General features: G+C 41.6%; 1 protein-coding gene across 2 annotated transcripts in view; it reads left to right on the forward strand.

Moving 5' to 3' along the window:
* The window catches only part of AGPAT5 (1-acylglycerol-3-phosphate O-acyltransferase 5), a 114,062-nt gene that overhangs the window by 72,657 nt on the left and 22,493 nt on the right, over positions 1-18,912 (forward strand). For both annotated transcript variants that reach the window (XM_067532032.1, XM_067532031.1), the window contains exon 6: positions 15,030-15,191. In XM_067532032.1, the coding sequence (XP_067388133.1) occupies positions 15,030-15,191 (162 nt within the window). The remainder of the gene's footprint in view (positions 1-15,029; positions 15,192-18,912) is intronic.

Consider the following 18,912-nt stretch of genomic DNA (forward strand, 5'->3'; position numbering starts at 1 on the left):
CTGTGGCGGGTTATTATGCAGGACTTCCCTTTAGAATTTTTCAGTGTCACAAGCAAGATAGGGGCATTTTCTTTAACTTGTTCTGAAATAGACAATAATAAGGAAGGGATATTGTGATCCCAAGCCATAATCAAAGGCTAAAATGTTTAACCTAAGAGTCCAATCTTAGACACCTACATAAGTAACCTGATTTTTTTCAGAGGGCCTAGCAAACAGGAATTCCCATTAAAACCACTGGCAGCTACGTTTACTTGGCAATCAGACTCGTTTTAAAATGGCTGGCTTTAGGCATCTACATTTGAAAACTTCAGAATTATAAGAATTAGCCAATGCCTGAGTATGCTCTTTTTTTTTCTTAGCACAGTATCAATTTGTTCAACTACATGCAATGAATTTTGCCTGCCATTATCAAAATACTAGTATATAGTAGAGAAGATGGGCAGATTCATGAAGACATCAGAGAACAAGCCCTGGAGAAATAAAATATATTTGGTATTCGACGGTAGAATTCTGGTGTTATAGATAAGCAATTTCCTGCAATATCTTTGAAAAACCTTACTGAATTAAGTTTAAGTATCTTTGGAGTTCATTGTATTAAATGCAAAGGTTATGTGTTATTGTGGGCTGGCATTTCATGTAAATTCTGTAAGGGGAGGTGAATGCAAATTTCCCACCCCCTGGTTATGTAAAAAAGCCCAGCCTTTTGAAGCTGTGCCCTGAGGAGAGGACCCTTGTTATAAGAATGTAAGAATGACCATCCTGGGTCAGACCAATAGTCCATTTAGCTTCCAACAGTGGCCAATGCCAGATGCTTCAGAAGAAATGAACAGGACATATCTGTTTTAGATTGTTTTCCAATATGCATTACTTTGCATTTATCGACATTGAATTTCACCTGCCATTTTGTTGCCCAGTCATCCAGTTTCGTGAGATCCCTTTGTAATTTTTCACAGTCTGCTTTGTCTGTTGATCGCCTGTTCCTGGAATCTGAAGATGAAAGGCCCAAACTGTATAAAGAAAAAACGCTGAGTTATTCATGATCGTGCTAGTTCTGAGCTCAGGCTTCTATAAACTTGTAACCACAGGAAAAACATTGGTGGAGTTTGAATGACTGTCTCCTATCAGAGCACTTCAGGGATGACCTTTGGCAGAGGCGATGCACGGGGGGACACGCGGGGTAACGTGTGTCCCCCCCAGATTTCTGCCAAGGTTTGCTGGCCCCCATGGTGTGACCCAGACCCTCTCCCTAGGCAGCAGCAGCTAGAGCCAGCAAGCTGCAAGCTGCAGCCTGTGGAGAGAGGCAGGAGCAACAGCTGGGAGCTGCATGGAGGGGCCATTGCTTTTCAGGAGGGGTGTGGAGGGAAGGCTGAGGGTAAGTCTTCCAGAGGAGGGGGTTGCATTACTTGAGCTGTTCCAGGGGCAGCCGAACCTTTAAATTGTGCCCCCCACTATCAGAAGATGCAGGTCATCTCTGCTTTAGTATGCGTATAGGTTCTTTTATTGTAGTTAGTATGTTTTCTGCTTTCACCTTGGGAATAAATGTGCTTAGTAGGAGCTGTATGGTAACTTGTAACTGCTGGCAATTATGTTTTCATAGCACTCAAAAGAGAAAGCAGAGCACAGATGCTGGACTGTTTAGGCAGTCTGGCTTTCTGGGGATATCACAGTATGGGCTTGGAAAAGCCCTAGTCATGAGGGAGAGAGAGACGTGGATCTCTACCCAAGGGAGACGATGGCTGAAGAGTCAGGAGCCTAGAGTTGGGTGCCGTTGGTGGACCTCAGAGGAGGAATACAGGTGCAGTTACTCTGAACTATGACATCTGGTAATGCAAGTCCAGCTCTGTATTGGATGTCCCAAAGTCATGAACAAAATGACATTGTCACCAAAGGAGAAGTGTCTTTCCAACACAGCAGTGACATCGTTTAGTCTGTTATATAGCCTATCAGATATACAGTACTGTAGGCTGGTGGCACGGTCCAGCTGGGGCATCACACCCCTTCCTCGGGTCCACGCTGCGAGGAAGGCCACAGCGCCTTGGTTTAGGGGAATAAGCTTTGGGGATTACAAGTCTTTAGCCCCGGCCCCCAGCAGGGCAGGCTTCCCTCACAGTCTGTAGCCCCCTGGCCTTCACGTAGGGGCTGTTAAGGAGTCTGGTGCCCCCAGCCCTCAGGCAGGGCGGGGGAGGCAAGCAGTTTACAGCCCCCAGCCCGCAAGCCGGGCAGGGCTGGTGAGGCAGTCTATAGCCCCCAGCCCTCCAGCGGGCGGGGCAAGCGAAATAGTCTACTGCCCCCTGCCTTGCAGACAGGCAGGGCTAGTAAAGCTCGGTATCTTCAGGTAGGCAAGTTCCGAGGAAGCCAAGCACTCCCGGAGTGGTTAGGGAAGGGGTCAGGGGGGCACAGGCCCATCTGACTCCATTGCGTCCCAGCCCAGGGCCCTATCAGTGGCAAAGTGATTTGCCACTGAGTCAGCGGGAATCCATCCATAACGTGCTGACTGGTTTAGCCCCAGACTCAGCCACTCTAGAGTTGGCTGTCCCTAGGTTACTTCCTCCCTCCCTGTCCCTGGGTACCTGCAGCCAGGGATCTCCCTCCAGGTCGCTGGGGTAGATGGTGAGTGGGAGCCCCACGAGTCCCTCATCGTCGACCAGCAGCAGGTCCAGAAGCGCCTCAGGGTCGTCAGCAGAGGGCAGCTCCTCCAGGTCACAGGGTTCCAGGCGGTCCTCTGGTACACCAGGCTCAAGTGGTTCCAGGGGGTCCCCAACGTCAGGCAGCTCCTCCAGGTCAGGCCCGACCTCAGGGTTTTTTTTCCATTCAGTGGTCTCAGGTGGCTCTTCCCAATCACTAGGGCCCTCTCCAGTCACTCGGGCCCAGCGGCCTGGGCAGGCCTCGGAGGCTCTGGTCGGTTGGGCGGTTGCTCCGAACAGTCACAGGGTCTGGGTCAGGTCCAGACCGCAGCCTCTGGGAAGACACGTCTGCCTCTGACGGCAGTTTCCCCTTGACTGAGCTGCTAGGCCAGCCTTTTAAACTTCCCTTTTCTGTCCTGCCTCTGCCCCTTTTCTCCCAGGGTATTCGGCCTGCAGGGCCTTGTTCTGCCCAGCAGCGGCATCACAACCCTTCCTCAGGCCCAGGCTCCAAAGAAGGCCATAGCGCCTTGCTACATGTACATTCTGCATCATAGTTTGCATTTTTAAGAGTTCAAAAAATGAAACAACTTTCACTTGTTACTTGCCTGCATATTTTCACACATTTCCTTGATGTTCCCCTTCACCTTCCTCCTGTCTCCAAAGTCCCTCCACCAAGAAGCTGCATATTTGTTCCTTAATACTAATAATCTTTTTTGCGGGATTTATACATTTATGATGCTAGACTCATTTTAAGATTGTGGCCTAACAGATGGTTTTCTGTCAGTGTGGGTGGCCTGATAATGTGTATCTTATTGGTTGGATAGCAGACAGTGTTTTTATCTGAGGATACTGGAAACAGGAGATGTGAATTTGCCACAGAGCAGCTTACTCTCACCCACAGTGGAAAGAGCTGTGATATTTTTATAACTTCACTATTGATCAGTTCTCTAGCACACGGTTATTGACATAGTTCTCAATCTCTTCCAGTAAAGGGAGAGTATGTGGCCCTAGTAATACTTGTAATACAAGAAGCAGCTCCCACCCACACATCCCAGTTGAGCAAGGGCTGTGTCCGCTTCCATATATAACTTAGAATTATCTTTCTCTGTTTAACTTTTAAAAACAAAGCTGTTAACCATGTAGGGAGAAGAAATTCTAGGACTAAAAAAAGTGTTGTCAGGTGGATAAAATGCATGCAGCTTATCTAGCTTGTCAGCAGAGTTCATCACTTATCAATAGATGTAACCATATAGTAGAACCCTGATTTTATGAACATCAGTCTCATGAATGATCAGTTATATCATTTTTCTGCTTCCCAAGTCATGTTTCTGCTGCCAAATATGACTTCAGTTCTTCATTCAAAGTTCAAGTGATCATACAGGTTTGAAAAAACTGAGAGATTTGGTTGCAGAGATTCAGTTCTCTCAAACAAAGAAAAATCATTTATACTGTGTACATTTATTACCTTTCGTTATGTACACTATACACTGTCCCTACTGTAATTTTCAGATGTTCATTGTTGTGAACTTCTTGATTTTATGAACTGTTCAATTCCCAATTAGTTTATAAAATAGGGATTTTACTGTATATAAATCCAGTCAGCTGCATACTGCTCTATCTGAACCCATTAGAAAGTATTTGAAAAAGGTTAAACTCAAAGAGTCCACTTTTCATCCACAGGAAACACCATTATGGAGTTTTAAAACTAATATGGCCAAATCTTGTATTTTTTTCCAAAACCCTCCAAAATGCTCAAAACCAGTCTGTGAACCATGGTAATCTGGGTGGGACAGGATATTTTGAAAGTCTCCATAACAGTTGTTGGAGTGTAATGAGTGTGTTCCATTGATTCTTCTTACTCCTTGGCCTGTTGGTTAGTTGGAGTTTCCCGTAAGTAAGTTTTGGAATTTCACAGTTCAGAGTTTTGGAATTTCCATTAACTTTTGGCAATCACAGTAGTGGTTTCTTCTTGCAAAGGGAAGACTTTTCATTTCTCTCTGGAGGAGGAAGATTGGGGGGAGGAAGGAGAGGGAGATGTTTCCATTTCCTGTGTTCATACCCCACAGTATGATCCACAGTTGGGTTTGGTTTGGGTTCAGAAACTGCATGAGAACCCTAATGTGGAGTTTTTGGAATAGTAGATTTTGAGCTACTCAACCAGAGACTCTGTGAGGATGTTAAAGTTTTACAAGTTAACAAGTCTTATGAATTTCTTACCATGTTAGTGTTTGTCAGTTCCTCTGGGAAGCCATTGGTGTCTGATTTTTAGATTAAAACAATATCATGGTTAGTTCCTTTGGACTCTCAGCCCAAGTGGAGATAATCAAAGGAGTCTGATTCAAATGAGTTTTTCCTGTGTCTGAACCTGATAGGAAATAATATCATGTCTCTTCTTCTCCAGATACGTTCTCTCTGGGTCTAAGGTGAATACAGTATTGGGGCTGAGGTAAAAAAAAAAAAAAAAAAAAAAAAGGGGGGGGGGGGGGGGGGGGACCAGTTGACCTAACATTGGTTCTGGAGGATGTCTCAGACAAGTTTCTTGTCCAGTGATTTATCACCAATAAGATTATGAATGGTAAAAGGCAGACACTGATCTTTTGTTGGTCGACCTAACTCCGAGATCTAGGTTTCAGTCTATTTTGGGCTCTGGTGACATAGGCATTTGCTGATTTTACCAGATTGATTATAACTATCCATTGATCTTTCCAGGCTGTGGTTGGCATTTTCTCTGTTTATTACTTTTAGATAGGACTTGTATTGAGAAAGAATATGAGTGAATGGCCAGACATTTATATATCTATTTTTAATGAAAAAGTTAATTTCTGAAGATGGTGGTCGCTTTGACCCTCATACTTATGAGGGAAAGTTTCCCACTCATTTCTGCTGCGTAGATTTTTTTTTCTGGGTTGAAATAATCTTGATTTTTGCTAGAATCTGTTCATCAGAATGATACTTGAAGCATCATTGTGCTTTTGATTTTCTTTGGATTTTCTGACTATTTTAATAGAGGCCAGTTCTTTTTGATTTTATTAGCCTCCCTAGCTTGTCTCTTAAGACTTTGTATATTTTATAATAGTTTACTAACTTGGTAAAATTAAAAAATTAGCTTCATCTCTATATATTAGCAGTGAGAATAGCATTACAAGGTAAAGTATGACATTATTAGATATTTAGCTTGTTTTCTTTGGCATTTAAAGTAAAATCTCATGACCTCAAATACTTTAACAGAGAGTCTTAACTTTGTATTGCCCAATGTTAAAAACAGTTTAAGCACAGTCTGTTTTGTGAATTGGATGCAGGCAGTCTGCCAAAATAACTGTAATATAACTAGTTGGTTTTAAATTATGGTATGTTGACTTCAGCAAAGATTATCAAGTGATTATAAGAATATCTAACATTTTTATAAAACAGATATTCTTAAAAGATGTGTGCCCAATGCTTTCACTTGTCTACAATATACTGAGCTAGGCATATTAAATAGTCCATTACAGCTTTTAATTTTTAAGTTATTTCTTGGGCTAGCTTCATTATTAACTAGATGGGAGGGCTAGAATCAGAACTTACTTTGTGCTTAGACCTTCAGAGCTCACGAGAAACTCCTGGAATGGGAAGGAATTTCATTCTACTTTCACAGTTAACAGCTTCCCAGTGACCATCCTAATCTCCAAAACAGGATCATATTTCCAAAATTTCATGTTTTCTGTAAGTACCTACATGGGGAACAAATATATAATAGTGGGCTCTTCAGTCTAGCAGAGAAAGGCATAACATGATCTAAAGGCTGGAAGTTGAAGCTAAACAAATTCAGACTGGAGATAAAGGGTACATTTTTAACAATAATGGTACTTAACCATTAGAACAATTTTCCAAGGGTCGTGATGGATTCTTCATGTCTTGCAATTTTTAAATCAAGATTGGATGTTTTTCTAAAAGATCTGCTTTATGAGTTATTTGCGGGAAGTTCTCTGGCCTGTGTTATATCGGAGATCAGACTGGATGATTACAGTGGTCTCTTCTGGCCTTGGAAACTACAAAAACAGCTCAGCATCCAAGAGCTCCCGTATGGACGCCTATATGAATGACCAGATCATGAAAAGAACTCTGTTCCCATTTAGGCCTGATTTCCACTAGCACTCCAGACCTATTGAGAGCAATAACCCCATTCATAGTCATAATTCTTAAAAAATTAACAGAACACACACTCTTCAGTGAGTACTGTGTACATGCAGAGTTTGAAAATCAAGTCAATATAGAGTTAATTGAACATGCACAAATCACAGAACACTCTTTGAGTATAGAGAGAGGTTGTTTTTTTTCTTTGTCTGAGAGAGTCTAAATTTTTCCAGAAAGATCTACCACCATGGTGGTGGCGGCAGGGGGAATGACAAATTTCAGGCCAGAAAGAATATATTTGGGAAAGTTAAGGCAACTTTATATGTGTTGAACGGAATGTCCATACCAATAACTATATAGTTGCAGGCACAATACTGTAATATTCAATATCACATTTACCGAATAAACATTTTGAAAGATAACATAGTGGCAGCCTTTGAAATGACAGTTCACAAGCTAAAAAAACATAGCCACCATGTTATTCTTCAAAATATTTATATAATCAATGTAATGTTGGATAAACAAATATCACTGTTGCAAATAGGGCTTGTTGTATATGTGGCGTACCTCATCCAGTGCACTAAATGTCCCAATAAGAACTATGTGGGTGAAATGAAACAATCACTACACTTTCAAATGAACTAACACAGAAAAATGATAAAAGACAAAAACACCATGTCACCTGTGGGTGAACACTTTTCACAGAATCATCACTCTATATCTGACTTCTGAGTCTTCATCCTCACAGGACTTCACCTTCAAAAGATGAGCGTGGGAGCTTAAATTTGTAACTTTGCAAGATACTAAAAATCATGGACTGAATAGAGAAACTGAATTTATGGCTTAGCCTTATTACAACAATCTATAACCTATTTAATCCCCTTTCCACCTCCCCCACCAAGCTTTTGTTTTTCCTTTCCCACCTGTGACTGGAGAGGTGTTAATAGGCTACTTCACCCTGAATGGTTCCTTGAAATGTGTTAACTACTTATGCTAAACAATCTGTTCCACCTTCTATGTAGCTTTGACACACTCAGGGCTGGTTTACACTTACCTGAAAATTCGGCGGCAGTCGGTGGGAGTTACGCAAACTACTCTGCGTAGTTTGTGGAACTCATGTCGACTGCTTCTGCGCGCTGTTTACACTACGCTGAGCCGACGGGAACACTGTTCCCGTCGGCTCAGCGCTATGCTACTTGAGGGGGTAGACTTACTCAGCCGACTTCCTGATCGATTGAACAGGTCTCACTGACCGCTCAATCAATCCTGAAAGATCGATCTGGCGGTGGCGATTTTGCCGCTGTCAGTGTAAACATAGCCTCAGAGTATGTCTAAAGGCCGGTCAACTTTGGTTGACAAAACAGTGTTGGAGTACACAGTGCAATCCTCCACTTCCCCTCCTCCTCCCCCCCCCCCCCCCCCCCCCACCCTGGCCAACAAAACTGCCCTGTTTTTCCAACAAAATAAAACCGCTTTGAGAGGTGTAGGGCTTTTATTGGCTTACTTAGGGCAACGCAGAGTCAGTGTAGACATTGCATCCCCTTACATCGGTGATGGGGCTGTCATTCTTGTCAATTTCACTGCTCCAAATAGACAAGAAAGCCCAAGCCCTGGCTACTGCGAGCTGTGGAGGTTGATTCCTGCTCCCGGCTAGGAGCGAGACAGGAAGCCTGGGCTGTTGCAAGCCTGGGCGGCTGGACAGGAGCTGGGACAGAAGAAACCGTGGGCCGCTGGGCCCCAGCTGTGAGCCAAGACGGGAGAAGCTGTGGGTGGCTTCTCCGCCCGCTTTCTTTGGGGAGCAGGCTGTCTGGGCTCAGAACAGGCCATGGTGGGGGAGAGGGAGGAGAGAGAGAAGCTGGAGCAGCTGCACTCCAATGCCCAAGGTTGCTTCCCCCGGGGAACAGGAGTGGGGAAGCCCCTGGAAGCTTCCCCCGGCTCCTGATGGGGATGGGAGAATCCCGGAGCTGGCTCTTGGTGGGGAATTGGGTTGGGGGCAACCCATTGGGAGCTAGCTTGTGGGACTCCCAGCAGGGAGCTGTCAGCTCCCCAGACTGCCCCTCTTAGGTCGGTGGAAGTGCTCCTGGTGACCCAAGGAGGGTAGTGTGGGCATCAGGTACTGCAGTAATTACTGCAATGACTGTAAGTCGACCTATGTTATGTCAACTTATTTTTTTTAGAGTAGACAAGGCCTAAACTGCAGTTAAAAACCCATGGCTGACCCATGCCAGCTGACTGGCTCGTGGGGCTGTTTAATTGCAATGTAGATGTTTGGGCTCAGGCTCAAGCCTGGACTATGGGACTCTCTGAGATGGGAGATTCCCAGAGCTCAGGCTGCAGCCCTAACCTGAATGCCTGCACCGTAATTAACCCTTAGCTTGAACCATGAAAGCCTTAGTCAGCTGGTATGGTCCAACCATGGGTGTCTAATTGCTGTACAGACATATCCTCTGAGTACTTTTCAAAGACCCGAGGAGCTCTGTGTAAGCTTGAAAGCTTCTCTTTTTCACCAACAGAAGTTAGTCCAATAAAAGATATTACCTCATCGACTTTCTCTAATATCCAGGCACCAACATGGCTACAACACTGCATATTCCTAAGGAAGCAAGATAACAATAATGAGTTAGAGCGATCCTTTCAACTATAAAAATTCCAGAGCACTTCAGAAACTGGAATTATTTAATACTATTATACGAGATAGTTTCACGGTTTTAGATCAGGAAGTGAAGAAAATCCCAGAGGCTCTTCCAAAAATACTTCATGGTGTCTCAAACTTTGCCATCTTGTAGCCTTCTGCATTGTAAAGAAGAGTTTAGGGGCAACAGATGATCTCTGGCAAACCTTTTTAATGTTGCAATGATTTTATCAAGTCCTAAACAAAAAAAACTTGTTTAAATATTAACTCTGAAAATTAAAAAATCCCTTAAGCAGTACTGCAGTATTTAATATGTTTACACTCTGTTTTGGAAATTCTGATGTTCAGATAGCAGGGGACATGGGCAGTTAAAAGAAGAATATTTTTTAAATGAAACCAACAAAAGATAGACTATCTCCTTTTAACAGATGAGACTAAAAGTGAGTAACCTCCATAGCCTTCTATTATTTGACTTGGAGAACAAGTTTTGTTAACAGCAAGAGACTGGAATTTTTCACTTCAAATGCAGTCTGTTTTATAGAACCATTATTAAAAATTAAAAAATTGACTTTAGATCATGTTTTTGAGTGCACGTTCAAACTCTGTGGAACTAAACTATAGTTCCACTGTAAAACACAGATAAAAGTACATATATTCTGGGCATGCTCATAACAATGTTTTCTTATAGAAATCAGAATGGTCAGCTGAAGCAATCATGGATTTTAAACTTTTTGGTTAAAACTTTTCGGAGGCTATAAAACTATATACTTTTTGTGTATACATATACACAGATCTCCCCTCATTCAGGCTGAATCAATCACATGTGCTCAACCTACCTTTCGTTATGCACCTGTCAGCTGGAAGTAACCTTTTTCCCAACTTTTGTCCATGTCATTGCCCTCTGTGTCCCCGAGGACAGCTCTGCAGGTTTAGCTGTTCTTCTTTGAGTGCTTGCCCATATCGATTCCAAAAGAAGCAGCACGCTGAGTGAGGCCGTTCTCCCATGCTGAAGAGGAGTAAGAAGGCGGGGTCGGGCAAAGGAACCGCTTCAGACCAGTCACCTACTCTGGAGCAGCAAGAGGCTGCGAGTCCTTTGAGGGAGCCACCTCAGACTCCCGGGAGCGGAAGGGGGCCCCTGCACCTAACAGTGCCCTCGATGCCAGACACCTTTCAAGCGGCCAGGGAGTTGACAGCCCTCCCAGTGCCATCCCACTTCTTTCTCCTCTGCTGTTCAGTCAGGCCCTGTGTGCAATCAGTGTGGCTCGCAGCAGGCGTTTTGAGGGTGCGCCCGAAGACTGCATCCCAGTCTGGCCTCAGGATCCATCCCCCCATTTATTTTTGAACTGACCATTCCCCTTTCTTTCTCATGGGCCCAGATTACATCGGACTGTTGGGTCCTCAACACCATATTGTGTCCAGACAAAACAGAAAGTGCCACCAGTTCTGCTGCATCCACAGGCTTCCAGAGGCTCTCTGTCAGATACCTTCCTGCTCTCTTGGGCAGGGACACTGCAGTACCACTTGTCCACTAGGTACTATTGAAGACCAAGCGGGACAGGGCAAACATGATACTGATAGCTCTGGCATGGCCGCGACAGCACTGGTTCGGCACCCTGCTAAAAGTCTCAACAGCAACCCTGCTGGAACTGCCACTTTGGCCAGACCTTTTGTCCCAGGATCCTGGCCATCTGTTGCATCCAGACCTAGCATCCCTGCACCTGACAGCATGGCTGCTGCATGGCTGAATGCAGAGGAGCAGGCTTGCTCAGCCCAAGTTCAGCAGGTTCTCATGAAGCCTTCTACCTGAGCAACATACCTGGCCAAATGGAAGAGATTTTCCTGTTGGGCCTTGGACTGGAACCTTTCTCCTCACTGAAGTTCAATACAGTCCATATTGGACTACCTATTACATCTCAAGCATCAAGGCCTAACCCTCTCATCACTTAAGGTTTACCTGGCAGCTGTTTTTGCTTTATATTCTCCAATGCAGGGTAGATCATTTTTCTCCCATGACATGACAATCATGTTCTTAAAAGGCCTGGAGAGACTTTACCCACAAGTCAGAGATCCTATTCCTCCCTGAGACCTGAATCTAGTCCTTTCAAGGCTCATGGGTACCTGCTTCGAGCCATTAGCAACCTGCTCTCTGCTACTTCTCTCTTGGAAGGTTTCCTTCCTGGTGGCGATCACCTCAGCACAAAGGGTCTCCGAGATCAGAGCACTCACCTCGGAACCGTTTTACACAGTGTTTTATAAAGACAAAGTCCAGTTGCAACCCCACCCACCCTTCTTTCCAAAGGTGGTGTCACAGTTCCACAATAACCAGGATATATTTCTGCTTGTGTTCTTCCCAAAACCACACTGCTCCAGTGAGGAGCATAGGTTGCACACCCTAGATGTTAGATGGGCCCTGGCCTTCTATATCAAAAGGACTAACCCCTTCCGAAGGCCGATGCAGCTCTTTGTCACAGTGGTAGAAAAGATTAAAGGTCTGCTGGTCTCCTCCCAGAAGATCTCCTCGTGGATAACCGTCTGCATCAACTTCTGTTATGAGCAAGCAAAAGTACCTCTGCCAGATATTGCAACATGTCACTTGACCAGGGCAGAAGCCTCATCAGCAGCCTTTCTGGCTCAGGTGCCGATCCAAGACATCTGCAGAGCTGCTAAATGGTCTTCAGTTCATACTTTCATGTCCCATCACCCAACAGGCCTGGGACAATGCTAGCTTCGGTACAGTAGTATTGGAAGTGGGCACATCCATGAACTCCGAGCCCACTTCCAGGGATACTGTTTGTCACCTAACTTGGAATCAGCGTGAGCAAGTACTCGAAGAAGAAGAAGAAATGGATACTAACCTTTCATAACTGTTCTTCTTCGAGATATGCTGCTCATGTCCATTCCATGACCTGCCCTCCATCCCCGCCATCGGAGTTGATGGCAAGAAGGAACTGAGGGGCACAGCACTGGTGGCACCTCATATACCACTGCATGATCGTGGGGCTCCAGAAAGCATCAGAGCTGGTCCTTTGGTTACCCCTAAGGCAAAAAATCTCCGACAGCCATGCACGAGGGTGTGCGCAACCCTAACATGGAATCAACATGAGCAGCACATCTCAAAGAACAACAGTTACGAAAGATTACTAACTGTTTTTTCAGGGAGTGTAGACCTCTTGACATTCTTTCACAATTGTTCACATTTCTTCATTCTGCATTTCCCCACTACAAATACAATCATATCTGCTCAACCTACCTTCTGCTTTGCACCTGTCAGCTGGAAGTAACCTTTTTCAGTTTTTTCTAAGCCATTTCTACAGCCCCAATTCAGCATCTGACTTTAAGCAGAATGTAGTCCTATTAGCCAATATTCAATGTGATTATATGTTTAAAGTTACACACGTGTTTGGGTATCTTGTTGAATTAGACCTTAATCTGATCGTCTTTATTGTGTGTCTGTGTGTGAAAAATACAGTGGGTATTCCAACATCTCCATCCACCTCATTTTGTGCCTGCCTTCTCAATGGAGTTAAGAGTAAGTTACCTTTGAAAACTATTTTCCCATGAATTGTTGGGCTAGTCTTAATCATATTTAAGACTAGTCTTAGTCATCTTTTCAAATAAAAAGATGTTTGTTTACCTAGGGATCTGGTCTTCCCTCAGACCAAATAAACTTTACTGACTTTAATGGAAGTTGTTATAATTTATTGATGAAAAGCTATGGGCCCTCTTAGCAGTTGTTGGCAAATATCATTTATTAGTTCATATCTTTTGATTTTTTTAAAAAAAAATTTCCTCTCCCTGTTGGGCAAAGAATTCTTTCCCAGTTGTATACCTGGGAAGATACGAGAATAAACTGGAACAGTATTCAAGGCTTATGAGTTCTTCAGTTAGCATGAAGAGATGTTTTCTAAGAGAAACTTTTGAAAGCCCTTGGTTTTTAAATTAAAAAAAAAAAAAAAAAAAGCACAATTGGAAAGTAAAATTCCCAAGAATAAAATTTCAGTTTCCAGTTGCTAAACAGCTCCCAGGTCAGATGTGTGAAGACTTCATTTTTCTTGCTTGAAATGCACAGTGTTTTTAAACAAATATCTTGTCAGTTGCATTATTAAAAATTATACATCAAATGGCTGTGCAGAGCCAATCAAAACACATAGCTGCGGTTGCATTACTACTGTCCCAAGGATGGATTGTTCAGTGATCCAAAAGGTATAATTAGTAATAATGGAGTAGAAATGAGGAAAGAACTGTTTAGATTGAATAAAAGGGATAATATCTCATAAGCGAGATCTGCTAGACTGTATAGTAATCTCTCAGGTGAAGTTGTGAAAGTCCCACTGCTTGAGTCCATTTAAAATTGGAGTGGACAAAGCACTGGAGTATATTCTGTAGGGAACAGAACAATGATACACTGCAGATATCTGAACTAAACAACCTTGTCTCTTTTCAGTCTCCGGTTTCTATGGTTCTCCTTGAGTCATATTATTATCAAAAGACTATTTCTGTAGTGATATCCTGATACTCATTTCATACCTTAGGTATTACCACTTTCCTTCTATCCTATCTAACATGGTATCTCTTGTTTTCCGTTACTGGCTTGATTTTATAAAAGTGTGGAAACAGGATTAATCGGATATCTCCAAGTTAATGTGATGTGGAGCTGGAGAACTTGCATGTTTTTGCTGTCCTTCCATGCTTTTTCAAAATTCCTTAACAGCAAAATCCCATTTGTGATGCTGCTGCTATTTCAGACAGTGCTTCCTGGGCAGAGGTGGCATAAGCAGCAGTGATGCCATGCTGTGCATGGTAAAAACAGAATGGTAGAGAAAATGGGATGAGGAAGGGCCAGGAACAGAAGTTGCAAACGTGTATGCACGCAGAGAAGGGAACTGTACCATTAATATAGCAGCATCTTAATCAGCCCCCTTGCTCTTAATCAGCCCCCTCTAGCAAACTGAAAAATTGGAGTTGATGGGCTCTGAGAATAACCACTTCTGATTTCTCAGGCTATGGGATGGTTGCAGTTATACAGTGTCTTTTGAAAGAGAGAGAATGGGTATTTAGGGTGGAGAAACAATATAAGCATATTGAAATCACCACTTACATTTTGGCAATGGAGCCCAGAATAGTATCCTATTTAATTTGAATAGATTTCTATGTCACTGATATGGAAGGGTATTGGAATGCAATATTTAGTGGAGAAATAATTGGTTGCACACAGGGAGTAAGATGTTTGGCGAATATTAAACTTCTTTGAATTTGTCTGTGTTTGTTTTACTTTCTGAGTTGGTTCCAGGATAAAAAATTTCAGGAAAGGACATTCTGCACCCCCTCATAGCATGTTGTTCATAACTACTACAGAGGTTCCCACACCTTTTCATAGAGTGAACTGTATTTTTAATACAGAAATTGTTTTGTGGACCAGCCTCCCTTTCCATTAACAATCATATATTGTCCCTATTGCAACTTCAGCAGTTGTTTAGGTAAAAATACATTAAATATGTTCTCTCTCTTTAATGCAATATGTAGCCAGACTACTCTACACAGACCACAGTTTGGGAACCTCTGAACAATCAGCTTTTGAAAATGGCTTTTCCTTTGTATATTGTCAGTATTTAAGTCCAGTTAATTTTACCCTTCCAATGTGTGTTCTTTGTTTTTCCTAGGGCTTTCAGTATTAAAACATGTGCTGACGCCACGTGTAAAGGCAACTCATGTTGCCATTGATTCAATGAAGAGCTACTTAGATGCAGTTTATGATGTTACAGTAGCATATGAAGGTACTGTGGACCACAAAGGGCAAAGAAAAGTGGCACCATCAATGACTGGTGAGTTGACATTATTATTTGTTAATTCATACATACACTTATACAAATACAGGGCTAGCTCCATGACACAGGTCTAGCTGCTTTGTGCTGCTCAGATGGCTAACAGCAGCCATAAAGCTCAGGGGATCCTACCCACTGAGGACTTCGCATTGGGAATCCCTGGATGATGGACATATATAGTGACTCCTACACAATTCAGAGGTTCCCGAACGAGGCTCCTACACCATGCCATCACTTCTGGCTCTCAATTCAGGGATTATTCCCATGGCCAAGTCATCCCTGTGCCTTGATGGTCCCAAGTGATTAAGGTGAACTCTTGTGGCCAGCCAGGTAACATTAACTTTTAGGCTTGTGCTGACCCCAGGATTGGGAGACTATAAAAGTTGCTTTAAGCCTCCCTCTCTGTCCTTCATATTTTTGCCATATGTATCTGGTCTTTGGCTGTCTGTGGAGTGTTTTGTATGTCGGAAAACGCCTTAGAATCTGACTGCTAAAATTTACAAGGGAAAGTATACCCTGAATAACATTATTTGAAAAATTACAAATAAAATTATTTCAGTTAATGTAATTTAAAATCTTATAGAAAATATTGTATGCAGGTTAGTTTCAATTATGTGCTGTTAAAAATAATGAAGTAGAAGACTAGGATGAATTCATGGAGATTTCTAACTAAACTAATTAGTAGTAATTCCTTTAGCTCTCTTAAAACAGGAGACAGGATTTTTTTTTTACTGTAACAAAATAACTCACGTTTACTTGCAACAATATCGACATGCCAGATTTCATTTCTCCATCTTCAACTGGTGAATTACTATCACTCTGGGCATCACTATCTGAGTCCGTTAAGTTGCCTCTGTCAATAATGAAAGCCAAAGTGTGCATTGTCGAATCTGATGTTCTTTAATTGTCATTTATCTTTTCAATACATTAAATGTCTGACTTTGCATATGGGCTGACTAGGTCTTTTTGACTTCAGAGTCTGGTTTGGTGCAGAGTTGGTTTTTTTTAATTGGAGCAAGGGTAAAAAGGATTGCATGAGCATTCTGACTCTATGCTAGTTGAAAGAACTATATGCAATATAAAATATCCAGTTGAGCTTTGGGTTGCTCTTCTGTGCTAATATGAATGAGGGGCCTAGATCTTTGTCTAACCTAAATGACCATTGTTTTGTTACAGCTTGATGTTGGGTTTCTTGTACAAATCTTAAGTGTGACCTACACATTTTTTTCAAAATAATTATTCAGCATATTTCTTCATTTAAAAAATGATTTATGTAAAATCTGTCTTTTTTAAATTCCCTTAGAGACCTTCAGGTCCTCTTACAGATAGACCTTCCTTATTCTTCTCCCATCTAAGAATAGCTCTTAGCTGACAGACAGAAATGTAGTTCAGCTGTTCCCAATCCATATTATTTTTGTTCAATTATAAACTATTTTCAAGAATATGTGAAACTTTTTTGAAATATGAAGAATATGTGAAATACTATGACTTGTATTTTTTTTCCCCTATTTAAAAAAAAAAGTTATAGTCTTCTGAATGCCAAAAGCATTTTGTCTCCTAGGCTCAACTTAGTCATATGGGCACATGTCCAATAAAACTTTAAGCAGTGTCAATCTTAAATCAGCATCTTTTATTGCACTGTAGCCTTTCCAGCCTTTCTGCTCAGTTGCTTTCCCCACTACTGTTATAATAGAAGTTTATATATTAGACATCTGATATTATTTATTTGTCTAATTATTTTAATTAAGAATCTCATACGTTATTACTTTGCATCTTAAAGTTCTCTTCAAACTTTTTTGGCAACTCCCTAACACTGGGTATTGCCAAGGTGCACTTTTGTAAAACTTGATTCAGTTTGTAATTCTGCAAGCCTGAAGAAAATTTGTAGTAAACGTTTTGAGAACACGATTTTCCATTCAGTTCTTCAAACTTAACATTTACCTCTCTCTCTTTTAAAAAAAAAAAATCTTTTTGAACTTTTAGATTAAGTGTAAAGTGTTCTGATCAAAGAGAATCTTCTGTCTGTTTGTAAAGTGCTGTGTAAGTTTATGGTGATAAACAAATATATAAAAAAAATTCAGATATATCCTTCAGCCAACTAATTGTGAAGGTTGAGATGGTTGTGGCCTCACACTTGCCTGTACTTTCAGTAATGGAAAAACTAATAACACACATGATGAACATTCGGCTAAATAATTATTTTATTCATTACCAAGAATCTATATGAAACATCTATCCAAAACATCCCAGATTATTGTAGTAGTCATATAATTTACATAATTTATTATAGAGCATGTAAGGATATATAAAAAATTACTAAAATGATCATATTTATCATTTGGTTGAACCCTCAAGCCACAAAATAGAAGAAAAATAGATATGTTTTGAAAAGTCAAGACCATTCTACCATTTGCCAGGCTATAGCCTAAGAACTGTTTTGTTCAAGAATTAATATAACATGGGTTGAGGTATGCATTGCTGTACACTCAAGGCACTTGAATCAATACAGACAAACTCCTAAAATCAGTATTATAGAATATCTCATATATGATATGTAAATATTCATGTTCGAGTTAAAAGGAAAAAAATCTAACATCAAAAACAAAATGACAACACAATCATGTTAACTTTCAAAAGAAGATAAAGTTGACATTCCTTTTTCAATTTAGCAGCTTTGATTGGAATTTATTGCATGGAAAACAAACTTTTGATAAGCACAACTCTAATTGAAGGCAAAAGATTTATTATGCTGAAGCAGTATTTCCCATGTGAATGAAAATTGACTTCCATAAAGTTAAAACATATTTCTCAAGAAATCCAACATGCTTTCATATCTGTAAATCAAAATTCTTCATAAGAACTTGTGTCATTGTCTCAGAACCCATGCGTGTCTAGGGACTTGGTTAATTCTTTGCTCACAATTTGTGTTCAGTGGTAGTCACAAGAGATAAAGTAAAGTGGGCACTATGTTTTCTGTGGTTAAAATACATTGCCTCTCCAGACAAGCAAGATATTGGCAACGTAAATGACTAAAATATTCAGAACGTTAGAACAACCATGCTGGATCAGACCAATGGTCCATCTAGCCCAGTATCCTGTCTCTTGCGGTGGCCAGTCCCAGATGCTTCAGATGGAATTGACAAAACAGGACTGTTCTGAGTCATCCTCTGTCATCCAGTCCCAGCTTCTGGCAGTTGAGGTTTAGGGACACCTGGAGCATGGGGTTGAGTCCCTAATAGCCATTGATGGACGTATCCTCCATGAACTTTTATCTAATTCTTTTTTGAACCCAGTTTTACTTTTGGCTTTCACAACATCCCGTGGCAACATTTTCCTTAGGTTGATTGTGCATTGTATGGAGAAGTACTTCTTTTTATTTGTTTTGAACTCGTGTTACCTCTTAATTCCATCACGTGACCCCAAGTTCTTGTGTTGTATGAAGCGGTAAATAACACATCCCTATTTACTTTCTCCATACTATTCATGGATTTATAGACCTCTATCGTATCTCATCTTAGTTGTCTCGTTTCAAAGCTGAACAGTCCAAGTCTTTTTAATCTCTCCTACTATGGCAGCTGTTCCATACCTCTAATCCATTTTTGTTGCCCTTCTCTGCATCTTTTCCAATTCTAATGTACCTTTTTTGAGATGAGGGTGACCAGAACTTCACCCAGTATTCCAGGTGTGGGTGTACCATGGATTTATATAATGAAATTCTATT

This window comes from Emydura macquarii, unplaced genomic scaffold (assembly GCF_026122565.2).
Source record: "Emydura macquarii macquarii isolate MOO-44397 ecotype Brisbane River unplaced genomic scaffold, CSIRO-AGI_Emac_v2 contig_3238, whole genome shotgun sequence".
Taxonomy (NCBI): domain Eukaryota; kingdom Metazoa; phylum Chordata; order Testudines; family Chelidae; genus Emydura; species Emydura macquarii.